Source organism: Mesoplodon densirostris, chromosome 2 (assembly GCF_025265405.1).
Source record: "Mesoplodon densirostris isolate mMesDen1 chromosome 2, mMesDen1 primary haplotype, whole genome shotgun sequence".
Taxonomy (NCBI): Eukaryota; Metazoa; Chordata; class Mammalia; order Artiodactyla; family Ziphiidae; genus Mesoplodon; species Mesoplodon densirostris.
The window spans coordinates 19,517,965-19,536,011 of NC_082662.1; the positions used below are offsets into that span (position 1 = coordinate 19,517,965).

Consider the following 18,047-nt stretch of genomic DNA (forward strand, 5'->3'; position numbering starts at 1 on the left):
GTAACCCTGGCATGAAGCAGATGGCTGCCTGGAACAGAGGCGAGAGGGACGGCGCCGAGGCACGGGAACGGTTAGGGGTCGCCCAGAGGCTGCCGTTCCGGAAAGTCTAGTTTAAAAACCCGCCAAAGGGAACTTCCCTGTCGGTCCTGTGAGTAAGACTCCGCGCTCCCAATGCAGGGGGCCCGCGGTTCGATCCCTGGTCGGGGAACTAGATCCCGCACGCATGCTGCATCTAAGAAGTCCATAAGCCGCACCTAAGGATCCCGAACGCAGCAACGAAGACCCGGCAATAGATAGATTAGATTAGATAGACCCGGCGTAGATAGATTAGATTAGATCAATAAGATGGATAGATTAGATGGATTTTTTTTTTAATACCGCTAAGGGAGCCCTGAAATTAAAACAGGAATTACAGCGCCAATTGCGGTCAGCCTGGAACGGTTTGTACCCTGCCTACCATAATAGTACGTTAGAAAATGGTGTTCTGTTTTTGTTTAAAATAAAGGGAGGGCTAAGGAATGATGTGTATAAAGGCATGACATACTGAATGATGAAACCCGAGCAAAGGAAGAAATGCACACGTGTGTCCCACAGCCTGAGTGCCCTGGGCCTGCCCGAGTCCAGCAAGGACGCTGCTGACAGGCAGGAGAGGCTAAGGTCCCGAGAGCTGAGTGCACCCAGAGCTGCACCTGCCCAGGCCCAGAGGACCTTGTGCAACAGCCCAGGTCACTGAGCCACGAGCCTCAGAAACAACCTCCCCAGGATGCTCTGGTCGGCGCTGTCATTACCACCGACACCCCCAATTCTCAAGAGGGGAAAGAGGGAGAAAATTCAGAGATGAATAAACTGAAGTCTATGCTTTCCTCTTAGAGGAAATGTTGAGAAGATGCTTTATTCCCTCTCCCCTATGTACACACATCTGCACAACAGAACACTGGAATGGTTATGTCATTAAACCTTTAATTACATAAGCTGTTTTCAACAATCATGTTCAAAGTGGAGATTTTCCAGAGGTGCTGGAGTTGGCCGGTGGCCACCACAGCTCAGCCCTCACCCCTTCACCAAATGCCCTCGGCCAGCTGAGGGAAAAACTCCTCCCTGCCCCTTTGCCCTACAAAGTCAGCGAGCGATGGCCCCAAGGATATGGCAGCATCAAGCTGTGCAGAGTGGCCAACTGGCAGGATTCACCCAGAGGTGAGACTTGAGGATCAACCCAAGTCAGAGAATTGGGTTCCCAAGTGCCCTTAGGCATCCAACTCCTGGGCCTTTGGGTCCATGGTGAAGGGAGACCTCCAGCTGCCCAAGCCTCTCACTCATACTCAGAGGTCAGGCAGGGAGGGCCTGAGGCCAGGCAACTCCAGTCCACCTCCTTTCCGCCAGGAGAGACCTAGGTGCAGAGCTGGCAGTGAGGTGCCTACTCCTGTTGATTTCATTCCCATTTCCACATGCCCATCTGTGAGTCATCCACACATGTCCCTATTCCCACACAGTCCCCAGGGCTTTGGGGGGCAAGGGGCTCACAGTTTACAGGTAGCCTGAGCCACTTTGGAGCTGGTTCTTCTGTTCAGGGCTTGACAGATAAAGGCCCCAGCTTCCAGGAGCTTCTGGAGGTTCACACCCTTTGAGAAACAAGTTAGAGGATGTAGTAAGTCACGACATGCCCTCAACACCCAGGGAAACATCAGACTGGACAGAAAACCGTGTAAGGGTGAAGACAACCAGGCCCTTGTTCCTCTGACGATGGGATACCAGTTGCCTGTGAGGTGGTGTCCTCGTGGCACGTGGGGTTCCCCTCTGACTGCCCTCAGTGTGAAATGGTTTGTAGTGCTGCCACCAGGGAAGGGAGCTCAGTAGTCTTGTGTGGTTCTCCAACTCCAGAGTCTAGCACAGGCCTGGCCCACAGTGGTCAAACACTGAATACTGAAGTAAGGACCGTGAGGCAGAGAGAAACAGGAGTAAAGATACCAACTAAGGGCTTCCCTGGTGGCACAGTGGATAAAAATCTGCCTGCCAATGCAGGGGACACAGGTTTGATCCCTGGTCTGGGAAGATCCCACGTGCCACGGAGTAACTAAGCCTGTGAGCCACAGCTACTGAGCCTGCACTCGAGCCCGTGCTCCGCTACAAGAGAAGCCACCGCAATAAGCCCACGCACTGCAACGAAGAGTAGCCTCCGCTCTCCACAACTAGAGAAACCCTGCACGTAACCCAACGCAGCCAAAAATAAATAAATAAGTGAAAATTAAAAAAAAAAGAAAAATTAAAAAAACAAAAACACCAACTAAAAGGGCCACACTGAAAACCTCTTGATAACAATAGCTCCTATTTATTGATGCATACTATCTGCTTAGCTCTGGGCCAAGCATTCCACATTTTCTTATCCTCATAATGACTCTGTGAGATAGGTGCTCTTATTATTCCCATTTCCTAGGCCCAGAGCTGTGAAGTAATCACACAGGTCACACAGCCTGTGAGTGACAGGACTAGGTTTTAAACCCAGTTCTGTCTAATCCAAAAGCACAGATGCTACACTGCTTCCAACCCACACTGAGGGCCCTTACTGACTCCGGCAGAGCCCTGGGGGGCTAATTCTACTGCCCTCATTTTTCAGAGAACAAAACAAAGGTCCAGAGGAAACTGACTCGCTTCAGGTCCTGGCTTTACCCTTTCAGGGCTCTTTCCCTACACCCCGGTGCCCCCTCAGACTGAGCCGTCAGACTCACACCGAGGGCCTGCCTCCTCGTGGCCTCCATCTGCCACGCTCTGTTATCCCAAAACATATGACAGAACGGCCCTAGTCCCTTGGCACCCTTCTCTTAACTGCACCAGCACCACCTCAAAAACCCTGAACAAACCCAGCAGCTTCTGTCCTCCGGCTTCAGGCAGAGCTCTGGTCAGTTCAGGGCTGTCGCCACCCGGAGGCAGGTGGCATTACCGTGTGAACGCCCAAGCCGGCCAGCATGTAGACCAGGTCCTCGGTGGCCAAGTTTCCCGATGCTCCGTGTGCATAGGGACAGCCTCCAAGTCCCGCCACAGAAGAGTCCACGACACTCACTCCCATCTGCAAACAAGGATGGTGAAACATGGCTGTCACTGTGGGGACCAGAGCCTACAAAGCCGCTTCTTGTAAACCTACCATCTGCTGCCTGAAATTCTTTGGCTTGTGATTCTGTCGACGTGAAAATCCCACTGAAAGAAACTGTTCCTCTTTTTAGTTCCTAAAACAGTGTGAGTCTTTTATGCTACACTGTTTCCTCTGCCAGGAATATCTACCCTCCTTCCTTTCATGGTCGACTCCTCACCTTCTCCTTCTCAGCCTAAAAGCCACCTCCTCAGAGGGGCCCTTCCCGATCACCAACCTAAACTAACCCTCTCCCTCTGTTGAGGTTTCAGACCCCTGTTGCTGTGGTTCACTCACCCAGCCCCGCTCCCTCGCCCCACGTCAAGCCTCTAACCCCACGGGGGCCTATCCCATTTCCCTAGGTCAGTGTCTCCCACTTTCCTAAGATGACTGTTTCACTTTCTCCTCTCTCCTTAAACCTCAACTCTGAGAAAAGAGACCCAGAAGGTAATAGAATCATCTGGCTTAAAGACATGAGTCTCAAGGAGGTAACGTGAGAACTAAAAAGGGGAAAAAATAAGGTGGCCCAGGATTGCTCCAGCTAACCTAAAGACAACCGGCTAGACTTAGACTATCACTACAGCAAGGCAGCCTGTGGTCAGACGCTAGGAAATTTCTGTCTAAGGGGCTGCTGGGCCATGGGACCCTCATTCTGGGCCAGCCCGCAAGAAGCAAGCCTCAAAAGAAACGCAATCTGAGGCCTTAGTCCAATCTTTGGGGAACAGCATTAAAGGTTCTCCCTCTGAGTGACCTCTGCCTCCCTCCCTCCTTCCTGCCCGCTCTCACTACACACAGGCACGCGCACGCGCACTCACAGCCCTGTGTGCTAGGGCGGGGCCGGGGCACCTGAGTCCTCCCTGACCCCACCTTAGTCTTACAATGCAGTGCTGCCTGGTCACCTTTCCGCTTCCCTTTTTCAACTGCTTAACTTCTTCGTGTCCTTCAGGCCTCCCCTGGCGAGTCCTCCCTGACCTCCCCAGCTGGGACTGGGGCCTTGCCGAGCCCCATGCTTCCTCCCTGCGTGGCATCTGTCACAGTGCATTAGGATTATCACCTGATTCTCGACTGTCTCTCCTAACAGACAGATGCAGGCACTTACAGGGCAGGGTCACATGTTTGTGTCCGCCATGGCCAGCCCGCGGCCTGGCACACAGGAGTGGGCCTTCAGCACAGTGAACGCTTGCTGAAAGAATAAATGAAACATAGCTGTCCTGCCACCACACCCTTTGGGAGAATGGACATGTGCCTCTATTCTGGGACATGCCCTGATTACCTGCAGGGCCATCAAGGTGTTGGCCAGGGCCTGGCCATAGGTGTCATGGCAGTGGACAGCCAGGGCAGCCACTGGCACCTCATGCATGACAGCGGACAGCATATCCTTCATGGTCCCAGGGGTGCCCACGCCAATGGTGTCCCCCAGAGAGATCTCATAGCAGCCCACTGAGTACATCTTCTTGGCGACCTGGGGAAACAAGCAGGAGCTTGGAGGACCCCAGATTCCTCAAGCCAGGGGTCCTTACCCTACGCAGAACACCTCCACGTGTGAGACACTAAATTCCTATCAGACCACAGACTCCTTACAACTTTATGAGTGGGAATGATGATCCTCCTTCTACTCGTCAGGAGACTGGGACGTAAGGAGCGGAGCGGCCACTGGGTGCGGGCCCTGGGGCCCCAACCCCTGTGCCTTCCTCCCGCGCGTGTCCCAAACTCCATCCAGTCCTTCACTTACCACCTTCACATACTGTGTCAGACCCAGGGACCAGAATCAGTAGAATTGATTCCTTTCGCGTAGCTCTATCCTTGGTAGGAAGATGTGTGAAATCATGGGTCTGAGGTGCTAGTTATATATTTTTAAGAGAAGTACATAACTATTAAAATTTTTAGAAGCGCATTTGTCAACCCCCCAAATCACTGCAAAACCAGAGCAGTATATGCCCCACCTGAGGAGATGCTGCTCCACACCGCTGTGCTGGAGAAGGGGGAGGAAGGCGGAGGTGGGGTCAGGGACGTGGTGATACCCAACGGTGGTCTGATGGATAAAGAAATCGGTGAGCCCCCTCCATGACTGCCCACGTGGGCAGAATGACAAGGAGCCATGGCAGCCAGTGGGTGGCAGAGGGTGCAGCAAAAGTGGCAGGCTTGGGAGTGACGTGATGCTGAAGTAAAATCCCAGTTCTGCCGCTCGCTAGCTATGGGACCCTGGCAACAGACCTAACTTTCCTGAGCTTCAGTTTCTGCTTCTGAAAAACAATGACGAGCCTTTGCAGGGATACAGGGAGGGCAGGTGGCAACAGGAGGCTGAGATCCTGGATGACAGCAGCCACTCTCAATAAGCAGTTGCTACTGTTACCAATGCCCATTTCCGGGTGCTACCTGGTGTGCGGGAAGAGCAAGAGGGCTTTAGAGGTAAGCAGATGGGGGTTGAGACCTGGTTTCACCATTTGCAACCTGCATGGCAAGTTAGTCTGCTTCCTCAACTGTAAAATGGAATAACAATAACACCAAATTTGCTGGGTGGTTTTGAGGACAAAATGACATAAGTTCTTGGGGTGTTCAAGTTCATTTCCCGCCCTGTGTTCTTCTCAGAGGATGTCAATGGCCTCTCCAACCACTACAAAGAACCCCTCTGCAGAGGATTCTCACCTCACATCACCTGTCCACTGACCAGATTGGAAACTGAGTCAGGGGCTTTCACCCTGGGGTAGAGGGCAGGGGCTTCAGAGACTCCATGCCAGGCTAGGAGGTGGCCCTCCAGGGGTGAGCGCAGGGCTGTGCTCTCAGAGGGGCTTAATGAAGGAGCTGGGCAAACAAATGAAATCCGTGACCCACCATGAAAGTGTGGCAAGAGCAACCTATGCACTCCGGGGCAGGCACGGGAGCCAACCCCCACGAAATACCCACCCACCTCCACGCACCTCAGCTACTTTAGCCGGGGAGATCTTCCCTTCGTAGGGGCATCCAAGCACACAGGAGACATACCTGTGGGAAAACAGGGAGGACTGGTGTCAATGCCCCCGGGCTCTTTGGCCAGCAGAGCTGGGGCAGGGTGGCTGCTTGACACACATCCCTGGTTAGCCTGCACCCAAACCTGAAGCCGGGCAGGAGGCCAAGGGCCTGGGTGAAAGGCTAATTCAATGCTGGTGAGCCGGACGAAGGCAGTGCTGCTCAGTGCCAGGAGTGGGCAGTGTGGCGCCACAGCAGGGAAGGGAAGAAACTAACAGGCCTGTAGTTCAGGAAGCAGGCGACACACAGAGAGGCAGCCAGAGACCAACCAAGGAGGAGGAGAAGCTAAAGAGGGCAATATGGGCAGCCAGCTGAGCCGCACAGAGTGGGGCCACGCTCGGGAGAGGACCAAGGACGGATGAAACCAAAGCGGGAACGAAAAAACTGGGCCAGCCGAGGGACAAGGGATCGGCTGCTCCGGTTGAGTGGCCAGAGGGTTCAAACACTCATTTATTCAACTGATATATACCAAGCTGCCCACAGTGTGCCAGGCACTGGGGAAGCGCAGTGAGCAAGACTGAAAAGATCCCCACCGCCACGGAGCTTAAGGTTTCAAGTTAGGGAGACAGCCGATAAAAAAGTGATCTAATAAGGGAAGGACATAATCTTAAAAAGTGATGTGCTATGAAGGAAAGACAAGGGAAGTGTGACAGGAGCAACCAGAGGAGGCCAACAACAGTAGGATGGCCCAGGAAGACCTCTGTGAGGACGCGAAGCTGGAGCTGAGATGGGGGGAGAGCCGTGTTCCAGGCAGAGAGAAGAACCAGCATAGAGTCCCTGAGACCGAAGACTAGGTGTGTTCAAGACACAGAACAAAGGACAAAACAGCTGAGGTATGGGCAGCAACGGGCAAAGAAGTAAAACATGAGGTTGGAGAGGAGGCCACCGGCCTGATCATGCGGTCTTGCGAGTTACGGTGAAGAGTCTGGATCCTGGGTGTAGCCAGCTTCTATGTCTACCCACCCCATGCAGGCTGAGGCTCCATGAAAACCTTTCAGAGGGCTTCCCTGGTGGCGCAGTGGTTGAGGGTCCACCTGCCGATGCAGGGGACACAGATTCGTGCCCCAGTCCAGGAAGATCCCACATGCCGTGGAGCGGCTGGGCCCGTGAGCCATGGCCGCTGAGCCTGCGCGTCCGGAGCCTGTGCTCCGCAACGGGAGAGGCCACAGCAGTGAGAGGCCCGCGTACCGCAAAAAAAAAAAAAAAAAAAAAAAAAAAAAAACTTTTAGAGTCTTACAAAGTACTCTGCATATTATGAGGCATAATAAATGTCTGCTGGATAAATAAATTTCAGATTCAAACATCTCAGTGTATTTTTCCATCTTAATCCTTCTTCTTACTCTCCAATCACTGCTGAGCACAGAAAAGCTAAAGAAATACTGAGGAAAGAGCACAGGCTTGGGAGTCAGGAAGACCTGACATGCCCCTGCTTCCCCATCCATCTATCAGCCCGTCGGTTCCTGAGCACCTACTATGTGCTAGGCCCAGAGCTGGGAGAGGGAGTACAGCAGGGACTGAGGTGGGCTCTGCCCTCAGGGAGAGCAGAGTCCAGTGGGGGATGGGAGGCAGAGGAGAATTTAACAAGCAGGTAAGTGCTTTGTTAGAGGATGTTCAGGGGACTCTGGGAGCCCAGAGGAGGGACACCAACTCCACCTAAGGGAAGAGAAAGCTTCGTGGAGAAACTGGCATCCACGAGAGGACCTGAAGATGAGCAGGAGTTAGCCCTGACAAGTAGGATGTAGAAGGAAGAGTGTCCTGAGTCTACGGAAAGCATGTGCAAAGGCCCAGAGGCAGGAGAGAACTGGGCCATGTGACAAATGGAAAGAAATTCCAGTTGGCCAGAATGCAGTGTACTGAGGAAGCAGGGCCAGAAGAGGGACGTGAGCAACGAGGCTGCAGAGAGTGACAGGGGCTGAAAAACGCAGGGGCTTGTAAACCATGTTGAAAAGTCTGGAGTTGATGAGTCACTGACAGGTCTTTAACCGGGGAGTGATGTGATCAGACGTGTACCTCTGAAACAGCATTCTGGCTGCAGTTCGTTGTGTGGCCTTACAGCAGACGCTTCAGCCTTCCTGAGCCTCAGTTTTGTCATCTGGAAGTGGGGACAGAGGCCTCCTTGCTGGGCGATTGTGAGGCTACAATTAGCTAATACACGGACAACGCCTGGCACTACTGCTATTAAAGACGTGATGTCGGAGACATCTTAGAGGCCGAGGGGATTCCTCAGGGATGTGTGAAGAGTTGGTGGTGGAGCCAGGATTAAACTGACCTCCACAAACCCTGTTTAGTGTCTGTCCTGCTAGATTCCTCTGGTGAACCGACCCAAAAATCAGGTTTGGAGAAAGCACTTGCCAGGATTTCTTCTGACCAAATTTACTTGGGAAAAGATGTCTGGGTGTGGAGCTTGGGCTGCCTGCACCCAGGATAAGGAGTCTGTGAGGGGTGGTCGCTGGAGTTAGAGCCTGGCCCCATTCCAGAATGGTCCTGAGGAAATAAGGAGAGGCAGGGCCAGCGTGGTCAGACTCACCCCCGCACAGGGATACTGGCTGCCCGAGCTGCCTTCAAGATTTCGTCAAACCGCTGCACGCTCTCATCTATGGAGCAGTTGATGTTCTTCTTGCTGAAAAGCTCGGAGGCAGCTCCAAAGACAGCCACTTCCTTGGCTCCGGCAGCAACCTGCCAACAGCCAGGTGAATTGCTTTCAGCATTTTTCTCTTCCAGGAACACCCACACAGAGTGGCAAAAACCTTTGTCTAATGGTGAATTTTATGATATATGAATATTGTAAGTTGATTTGTGTCCTTCCCAAAGACATGTTGAAAGGCTGACCCCCAGTACCTCAGAACGTGACCTTGTTTAGGGTCATTGTAGATGTAATTAGTTAAGATGAAGTCATATTAGTCCCTCTTCCCTTATACGATTGCGCCCATGTGAAGACAGACACAGAGGAAAGGCCAGCGAAGGTGGAAGCAGATACTGGAGTGACGCACCTAAGAGCGGAGGAACACTGAGGATTGCCAATCATCACCAGAAACTAGGAGAGAGGCGTGGCAAGATTCTCTCTCAGAGACCTCAGAGGAACCAACCTGGGCTTCCCTGGTGGCACAGTGGTTAAGAATCCGCCTGCCAATGCAGGGGACAACACGGGTTCGAGCCCTGGTCCAGGAAGATCCCACATGCCGCAGAGCAACTAAGCCCGTGAGCCACAACTACTGAGCCTGCACTTCAGAGCCCGTGAGCCACAACTACTGAGCCCACACACCTAGAGCCCGTGAGCCACAACTACTGAGCCCGTACACCACAACTACTGAGCCCGTGTGCCTAGAGCCCATGGTCTGCAACAAGAGAAGCCACCATAATGAGAAGCCCGCACACCGCAACGGAGAGTAGCCCCTGCTCGCTGCAACTAGAGAAAGCCCACGCACAGCAACGAAGACCCAACGCAACCAAAAATAAATACATAAATAAATTAAAAAAAAAAAAAGAAGGAACCAACCCTACTGACACCTTGATTTAGGACTTCTAGCCTCCAGAACTGTGAGAGAGTACATTTCTATTGTTTTAAGCAACCTACTTTTTTCATATTTTATAATGGCAGCCCTAGGAAATTAATACAGTGAACTATATCTCAATAAAAAAGAAGCCTTGGCCTTCCCTAAGGACCAACACTGTGGTGCCGTCACCACCCTGGAAGTCACTCTTTATTTTATTTTTTTTCCGGTACGCGGGCCTCTCACCGTTGTGGCTTCTCCCGTTGCGGAGCACAGACTCCGGACGCGCAGGCTCAGCGGCCATGGCTCACGGGCCCAGCCGCTCTGCGGCATGTGGGATCTTCCCGGACCGGGGCACGAACCCGTGTCCCCTGCATCGGCAGGCAGACTCTCAACCACTGCGCCAGCAGGGAAGCCCTGGAAGTCACTCTTAAAAGAAACTTTTTGCCTAAATTCGGAATCAACATCTCCAATGACGTTCTCATGTAAAATTATAAGTTGACAGATACTAGCAACTACCTTTAACTCTCGTGGAGAGCTCGATCACATTTCTTTAAAGAGGAGATGGGCAACAACAAGAGCTAACGTTTATTAAGCGCTTATCTTCTACCAGGCTCTTACTAAGCAACTCATGTGCATCCTATCTTCTGAAATCCTCACAATGTTAGGTACCATCATTAACCTTATTTTATAGGCAGAACCTGAGGCTCAAAGAGGTTTAGCAGCTTGTCAAGATCAGAGAGCTGGGAGTGGCAGGGCCAGGACTGCCCCCAGGTCTGTCTGACGGTGCCCATCACCGCTGGAGACAAGTCATTCAGACAGACATCCTGGGACAGGGACTGAGCCCAGGGACAAGACAGAGGCCAATGGCCATCAATCTCATTTCAGGGGCCCCCACCAAAAACAAGTCTCTTACCGCTGCCTGGAAGCCTTTGAAATTTGGGGTCAGCACTGGGTAGCTGATGCCGGGAAATTTCTGGATGCCCTTCATGACTTCAGCGTGGTCAGCCATCTGAGAGCCAAAGGAGACACTGCCAAGTCACCACCAAGGGCAGGCAGAGAGTTCAGGTAGAGAAAACCGTTTTAGCACAAAATCTCTGTTCTCCAGGACCCTTGCAGAATGAGTCCTTTTGCAGAGCTGAGTCCCCTCAATGCTCTTACTATTTGTTTGACTGCTGATGAGCGAGAAGGGTCCTTGGCATGGGTGTGATCCCGTTTCTCCATATGGCTAATACTGTCAACTCTATATAAGGAGCAACAGCAGCAATGGTACTTGTAGCCATTTGCTGAGAATGTGCTCCGAGCCCGGCACTGTGCTCAGTGCCATCTAACTCAGTTGGAACAGGATCTTTCTTCCCACTTGACTATCTCTGTGAAGCAGGAGTCGCCAGTCTTTCCCCTTCACAAATGCAGAAGCCACACCTCTAGACAGGCCTAGAGATTCTAGACTTCTTAGAGCCAGAAGAGACCTGAGAGGTCATCTTGAAGCTGGAGAGGGGAAGGCCTCACCAAGCTCACCACGCAAGTCGGGGCAGAGCCCAGACTGAATCCAAGCCACCTGCCTCCCGGGGCATATGCTCTTTTGCTGCACATGCTACTATGAAGCAGAGAGCTCTCAAAGCCAGAGACCTGGAAACCTACGTTCCTGACTTCTACTGACTTCCAGGGCAAGCGCAAAACTTTACATCCCTCTCATCTGAGACACGCCTGAGGGCTGGGGCTCACCTGGGGAACCCATTTGGGAGACACAAAACTGGTGGCTTCTATAACAGGGAGTCCTGCTTCGGAGAGCATGTCTATCAGTTTGATTTTCATTGGAGTAGGTAAAATATTCTGTAATGCAGAGAAAAACCAGAAAAGACAGGTTGGCAAGGTCAGTAATAAAATGGTCTCAGAATGCAGCCTGTTAGTTCAAAGCTTTTACGACAGCAAGCACTTCACTATCTCAACTTTCAAACACTAACATGAATTCACATGTAATCCTGGCCAACAGGTGCAGAACAAGGCTTGTCTTCGAGTTCTACAGATAGCATTTTGCAGTGGAAGCAGTTTCTCACTTGAAAATGAGTTAATACTGACATGGAAACAATATTTTCCTGTCATACAGGCTTTTAAACTAAATTTTTGTTACTTTATGACCCCATCATGAACAAATCGCCATGGCCTGAAAGGGCAGAGATGACTAACCTTCTGGGTCCTATGAGATGTGGCCTCCAAAGGGTCACACCCTCCCCCTTCTGTCTCTCAGCTGGCACAGGATCTCATCCTCACATGATCAGCCTACTGCTTCTCTGTCCCTCACCATGTCTAGCTGCTCACCAGACTCTGTGGACTCCTATCTCCAAATCTACCATCATTATCCCATGTATGTTACGGCATGGTCACAGTCACTCTACTAATTCATCCCACACAGGAATCCTTCTAAAACACAGTCTCCATTATCTCACTCTCCTGCTCAAAAGCCTTCCATGGCTCCCTAGTACTTACAGGATTAGGTCAAAAATCCTAAAAACTCCAAGTCCTTCTTGCCAGGCCCTTCCACCCCCAATTTCTCTCCCACTGCTTTAATTTAATCTATTCCACAAGTAATTTTTGAGAGCCTTCTATGTTCCAAGGATTGTGCTAGGAGCTACAGATACAGCAGTGAGCAGAACAGACATGATCTTGTCCTCAGAGAGCTTATTGTTTCCAACCAACACTCACTATTAAAGGTAGGCTGATCATGCTTTAAAAAATTTTTTTAAGGAGGTTTTCTTATTGAAAAAATAATTAATACATGATTATTTCAGAAAAACATGCCAAAAACAAAAGAAAACCACCCTTAAAACCTCCCAGAGATAACACTCTTAATACCCTGATAGGTAACTTTCTAGATCTGTGCAGTCCAGTACATTAGACATGAGCCATATGTGGTTATTTAAATTTTAATTAATTAAAATTACATTAAAAAATTCAATTCTCCAGCCACACTAGTCACATTTCAAGTGCTCAACAGCCACAAGTGTCTAGTGGCTACTGTATGGGACAGCTCAAGCCTAGAACACTTCTGTCTTCACAGGAAGTTCTATTGGACAGCACTGTTCTATGATCCTTTTCTAGGCAGATGCTCCCACACATATATAAACTTTTTTGTTTCTTACACAAAAGTCTAAGATTAAATATATATATATAGACACTATCTTATAATGATTACATCTTAATATACTCCTATATTATTAATGGCTTCACAATATTCCATTTTATGAAGTCATTAATGTATTTGAGTTATCTTTCCTCCTACTGAACATTTAGGTTGTTTCCAACTGTTCTGCTGTTACAACAGGGTTTTAAGGAACATCCGCAAGGCTAAATCTTTGCATGTGACTTTCATGACTTCCTTTGGACAAATCCCCTTATGTGCAATTGCTGGATCAAAGGCACGCCCTCACCTTCCCTCTGCACTCCTGCAGCACTTACCGTCCACCGCCGCCCCCCCCCCCCCCCCGCCCACACACAGGGCCTTAAGGTGGACCCAGGGTCACAACACTTGTGGCTGAACTGTCACAGGTGACTGCCTGGCCTCCCTGACCCAGCCCTAAGTTGGGTATAGTTCTGCACCCATCACATGGAACTCTCAAAGCCTGCAGAAACTTTTTTAGTTGATTTCCATCCTTACCTTTTCATTTTGTAGTCCATCTCGGGGACCAACTTCCACAATTTTCACTCGCTTTGGGAAAGTACCCACAGATGAGGTGCTAACCTTGGGTTTAAAAGAGGAAACAAAAGTAACAGGAGGAAACTGTCACAATTCTCCAGGGGGGCAAATCTGAAAGAATGTATCCATCTTCACTAATACTGAGACAAGAAGCAGTATTTCTCACCCTTTAATTCACATTTGCTCTGTTCTAGAATCAAGAACAACAAAAAAAATTCACTTAGAAACAGGAATAGAGTAAGACAGTGGTCCCCAACCTCGTTGGCACCAGGGACTGGTTTCGTGGAAGACAATTTTTCCGCGGACTGTGGGGGGAGGAGGGGATGGTTTCGGGACGATTCAAGCACATTACGTTTATTGTGCACTTTATTTCTATTATTATTACATTGTAATATATACCGAGATAATTATGCAACTCATCGAAATGCAGAATCAGTGGGATCCCTGAGCTTGTTTTCCTGCAACTCCATGGTCCCATCTGGGGGCGATGGGAGACAGTGACACCTGAAGTGTGTTGCTTGTGTCCAGTCTACTCCATAAGATGCAGTTTGTCACTCGCCACTCACTGATAGGGTTTTGATATGAGTCTGCAAGCAACTGATTTATTATGGTCTCTGTGCAGTCAAACCTCTCTGCTAATGATGATCTGTATTTGCAGCCGCTCCCCAGCACTAGCATCACCGCCTCAGCTCCACCTCAGGTCATCAGGCATTAGATTCTCACAAGGAGCGAGCAACCTAGATCCCTCGCATGTGCAGTTCACAGTAGGGTTCGCGCTCCTGAGAATCTAATGCCGCCGCTGATCTGACAGGAGGCGGAGCTCAGGCGATAATGGGAGTGATGGGGGTGCGGCAGATGAAGCTTCGCTCACTTGCCCACCGCTCACCTCCTCCTGTGCGGCCTGGTTCCTAACAGGCCGATGCTGGTCCATGGCCCGAGGGTTGGGGACCTCTGGAGTAAGTGATTCATGCTCCCAGTACAGGGCCATTTCCAATGCTCCTTTAGGCCAGACCCATTTCCAACCGCCTGACAGTTGAGCATTTAGGTTTTTATTTTTTTAAATTATTTTTAAAAAATATTTATTTATTTAGTTGGTTGCGCTGGGTCTTAGTTGTGGCTCGCCAGCTCCGTAGTTACGGCATGTGGGCTCCTTAGTTGCGGCCTGCATGTGGGATCTAGTTCCCTGACCAAGGATCAAACCCGGGCCCCCTGCATTGGGAGCGCAGAGTCTTAACCACTGCACCACCAGGGAAGCCCCCTAGGTTGTTTTTTTAAACAAACCTATTTGCGCTCTCAAACACAGATGTCCCCAAACAGAACTTTAATTACTCCTAAAGCCCAGTCCGACTTGAGTCTTCCTATCTCAGTAAGAAGCATCACATGCACCCTGTTGCCTAAGCCAGAAACCTGACTCATTCCTTCCCCACTCACCATGGCCTGTAAGATTCTTATCATCTGACTCCTGCCAATCTCCGAAAACTCATTACTGGTTCCTACTGTTCTGCACCCACCCCTCAGATGGGTCACTATACTCCAGACCCACCAGCCTTTCTCCCACAGCAGGGCCTCAGGGCTTACAGTTCCCTCTGCCCAGGACGCTCTTCACCTGGCCCGTCCCACATCTGGCTCCCTCTCATCTTTCAGTCATAGATAGGCCCCTCTGACTCCCCTTTGTAAAGCTGCCAATCCCCTCACCCTCATTATTTTCTATTTCAGGACTATAATTACTTCTTTGAGAGCACTGCAAATAATGCCTGCTCAGTGATTCCTCCAGTAGAACGGATGCTCTATGAGCGACTTTGTCGTAACCTCCACTTCCGCTCACGTTTGATGCTGTACTTGGCACAAAGGAGGCACTCATTAAAGAGTTATTAAAACAACAAATAAATGCATGGAGGGCATACCTGCCCCAGAGGAGGGTAATTACTGAGTGTGGTGAGAAGCAGCCTTGGATTTTGTGGGGTTGTGGGGATGGACGGGGCTCTGTTCTCTTATAATCATAGGCTGGGTGATGACAAGGAGAGTGAGTCTGAGAAGAGAGAAAACTTTCAGCAGTTGAAGACATTAAAAAAAAGGCCCCGAGTCTCCTCTGTGTAAAGTCTGTCCTATATAAAGTCCTCTATAGACAATCTCCCCCTCCCCACCACCACCGAGTAATACAAGGCTTTTTTCCCCTCTTTCCTCTATTCTTCTTAGTACTACTTAATACTGTTCAAATTAATTACATTTTACCAGATTTGCTCTGGATAAACATATTGCAATGGGGCAAGGGGAGAGGGGTATTGGGAATCTGACAAGGATCCCAAATTCCTGAAACCCTTAAGGAAGGAAATATTCCCAGCTATGAATCAGCTGGAACTTAAAGAACTCACCTGAATTGGCCTTGGTTTTAGCCAGCAAAGCTTCCTAGAGACTAAGGTGATGAGCCACTGAATTTCAGGAAGTCAACAGGCTAGGTTGGAAGGTCCCTGCAAGTTGAATATCCCTCCAAAAGGGATGTTCAGCCTCTGCTGGCACATTACCCTAAAAGGATCGCACTGGAATGTAAGCTCCATGAGGCAGGGACTTTGTTTTATTCATTGTTATGTTTCTAAGGCCTTGCTACCTAACATGGGCTCAATAAATAACCGGCGAATGTTGTTGAAAGAATGTAAAACCTGTTTCCAAGTTCCTTTTATGAGAACAGAATAAACTCAATTCTACTTCCTTCCCCATAACAACTCTTCATATACTAACAACAAAACAAGTATTTACTATTATTGAAGCATTTACTATTTGCCAGGCACTTAGAAGAGCCTTTTACATATTAACCCATATTATCCTCTCAACAACCTCATTAGGTAGGAACTATTATAATCCCCATTTTACTGTGAGAAATCTGAAGTCTAAGGAGATTAAGTAATTTTCTCAAGGTCACATGGTTAGCTAGTCACTGAGCTCATATCTGAACCCAGCAGTGTGGATCTAGAGCCTATGCTCTTAACCCCTAGGCCATGTTGCCTCTGCCACCCTTCGGTCCCCCCCAGTCTTCTCTTGCCTTGGTTAAACACCCAGTTCATTCCCTCTGTAAAGTTGTGCATGGAAATAATGCCCTCTAGCCACACAAATCCTGGGCCACAGCCTCCTGAGCTATGGTACCTATATCAACAGCTAAAACTGACTAAAGCCCAGTGCTAACTTCCAGACATCAGCACCTCATTTAGTCCCTACATGACAGGAACTATCACTATTCCAATTCCATAGAGGAGGAAACAGCCTCAGAAAGACCCCAAATCACACAGGTAGGAAGTGAGGAAGTTTGGATTTAACCGTCTGGTTCTGACATCAAGTGTGTGCAAGTTACCCCATGGAGGGAGGGCCTACTACCAGCATTTCGTTACACCAGGAATTTTTTCAAATCACATTTACGTCCACCATCTCATTTAATTTTCTTAACTTTTCAAGTTGGACTTACTGGATTTATTTGCAATGAGCAATCGGTGGGGAAGGTGGTCTAGTAGACACTGAAGTGGTTTTCTGAGAGGGGCCCCTACTGCCAAGACAGTGTAATTTTTACCAGTTTAAACTCCTCCTAAACTCTAAGGCAACAACTGAGCAATCACTTACTAAGAGCTAGAACAATGTTAAATGCTTTACTTACGTTTTCCTTAATCTCCAAACCAACCCTGAGGTAATGTTTTCTCATGTCATAGATCAAGAAAACGGAGGTTTAGAGACCTGTCACTCAACCGAAAAAGTGGCTTCAGAACCACTGGGACGTCTCAGCTCGAGCTTTACCCAACACAGTGTATTCAACCCTTTAGGTCTCCACGACCCGGGCGAGTCGCTCGCCATCTCTGGGCCTCAGTTTCCGCATGCCCCTCAAGGGATTTGGACGGGTCAGAGAGGGTCCAAGATCCCAAAGCCCTCCCAACCCTCCTGGCCTGATGAGCTGTCCGGCTTCGCCTCTCAGAGAGCAGCCGCTACGGGCCAAGCACCCGACCCTGACCATCACGGTGCCTTTAGGACCGCCCCTGGGCGGGCCGGGGCACTTACAGCCCGGAGGGACGCCAAGCCCGGCAGTCTCCACAGGAGCGCCTTCTTCACTGTCGCCATCTTCGCCCAGCTTCTCCGGCGGCTACCCAGCGGAGCCCCACGTGACCACCGACAGCCAGGTGGGCAGGGCCCCGCCTGTGGGGCGGGGCCTCTGGAGCGCCGTGGTGACGCCCTACGCTGGCTCCGTGCCCAGTCTGTCTACGTTTTTATTTCTTCTGGGCAGTGTTTCCCTAGCCGTGGTTTATGCGCGCCCTTTGTGTGCCAGACGAAGTGAGGCGCTAGGACTATAAAGATGAACAAAAATTAACCAAAGTCTCTGACTTCATGGGTTTGTAGTCTGGGAGGTGTGGGAAAACAGATATTAACAGTCACACGAATAGTTGTAGAATTACCTTCCGCATTAATAAGATGAAGCATTACTATTTGCCACGCACTGTTCTGAGTTATTTGCATGTATTAACTCATTCATCACGATCTTCAGGACTTAAATGCAGGCAGTCGATTCCAGAGAGAGAAGCATCCTTTAATTGAAGAATGAGTAAAATTTATTCAGGTAAAGAGGATACAAGAAAAGCTTTCCCGACGGAGCATAGCATATGCAGAGGACCCGAGGCAAAGAAATTGAATGCCCAGAGCGGTGTTTTTCAAAATGTGTGTTGTACCTCATTGGTAATAATATCAATTTAGTGGGTACTTTTTC

The 18,047-nt window shown here is 49.9% G+C and overlaps 1 protein-coding gene across 4 annotated transcripts; it reads right to left on the reverse strand.

The window, feature by feature from the left end:
* Positions 1–907: 907 nt before the first annotated feature.
* On the reverse strand, positions 908–17,435 carry HMGCL (3-hydroxy-3-methylglutaryl-CoA lyase). Of its 4 annotated transcripts, XM_060089143.1 has the most exons (10): positions 17,348–17,369; positions 16,953–17,029; positions 13,274–13,357; positions 11,344–11,451; positions 10,535–10,630; positions 8,655–8,803; positions 6,040–6,103; positions 4,395–4,583; positions 2,936–3,061; positions 908–1,619 (listed from the first exon to the last, which is right to left on the reverse strand). In XM_060089143.1, the coding sequence occupies exons 2-10, from the start codon at positions 16,995–16,997 to the stop codon at positions 1,518–1,520; spliced, it is 963 nt and encodes a 320-aa protein (XP_059945126.1). In that variant the 5' UTR covers positions 16,998–17,029; positions 17,348–17,369; the 3' UTR covers positions 908–1,517. The 4 variants fall into 4 exon arrangements, with proteins under 4 accessions (XP_059945126.1, XP_059945125.1, XP_059945128.1 ...); XM_060089142.1 differs by lacking the exon at positions 16,953–17,029 and having other exon boundaries at positions 17,348–17,435; XM_060089145.1 differs by lacking the exons at positions 16,953–17,029; positions 17,348–17,369 and adding an exon at positions 15,217–15,299.
* Positions 17,436–18,047: the final 612 nt, after the last annotated feature.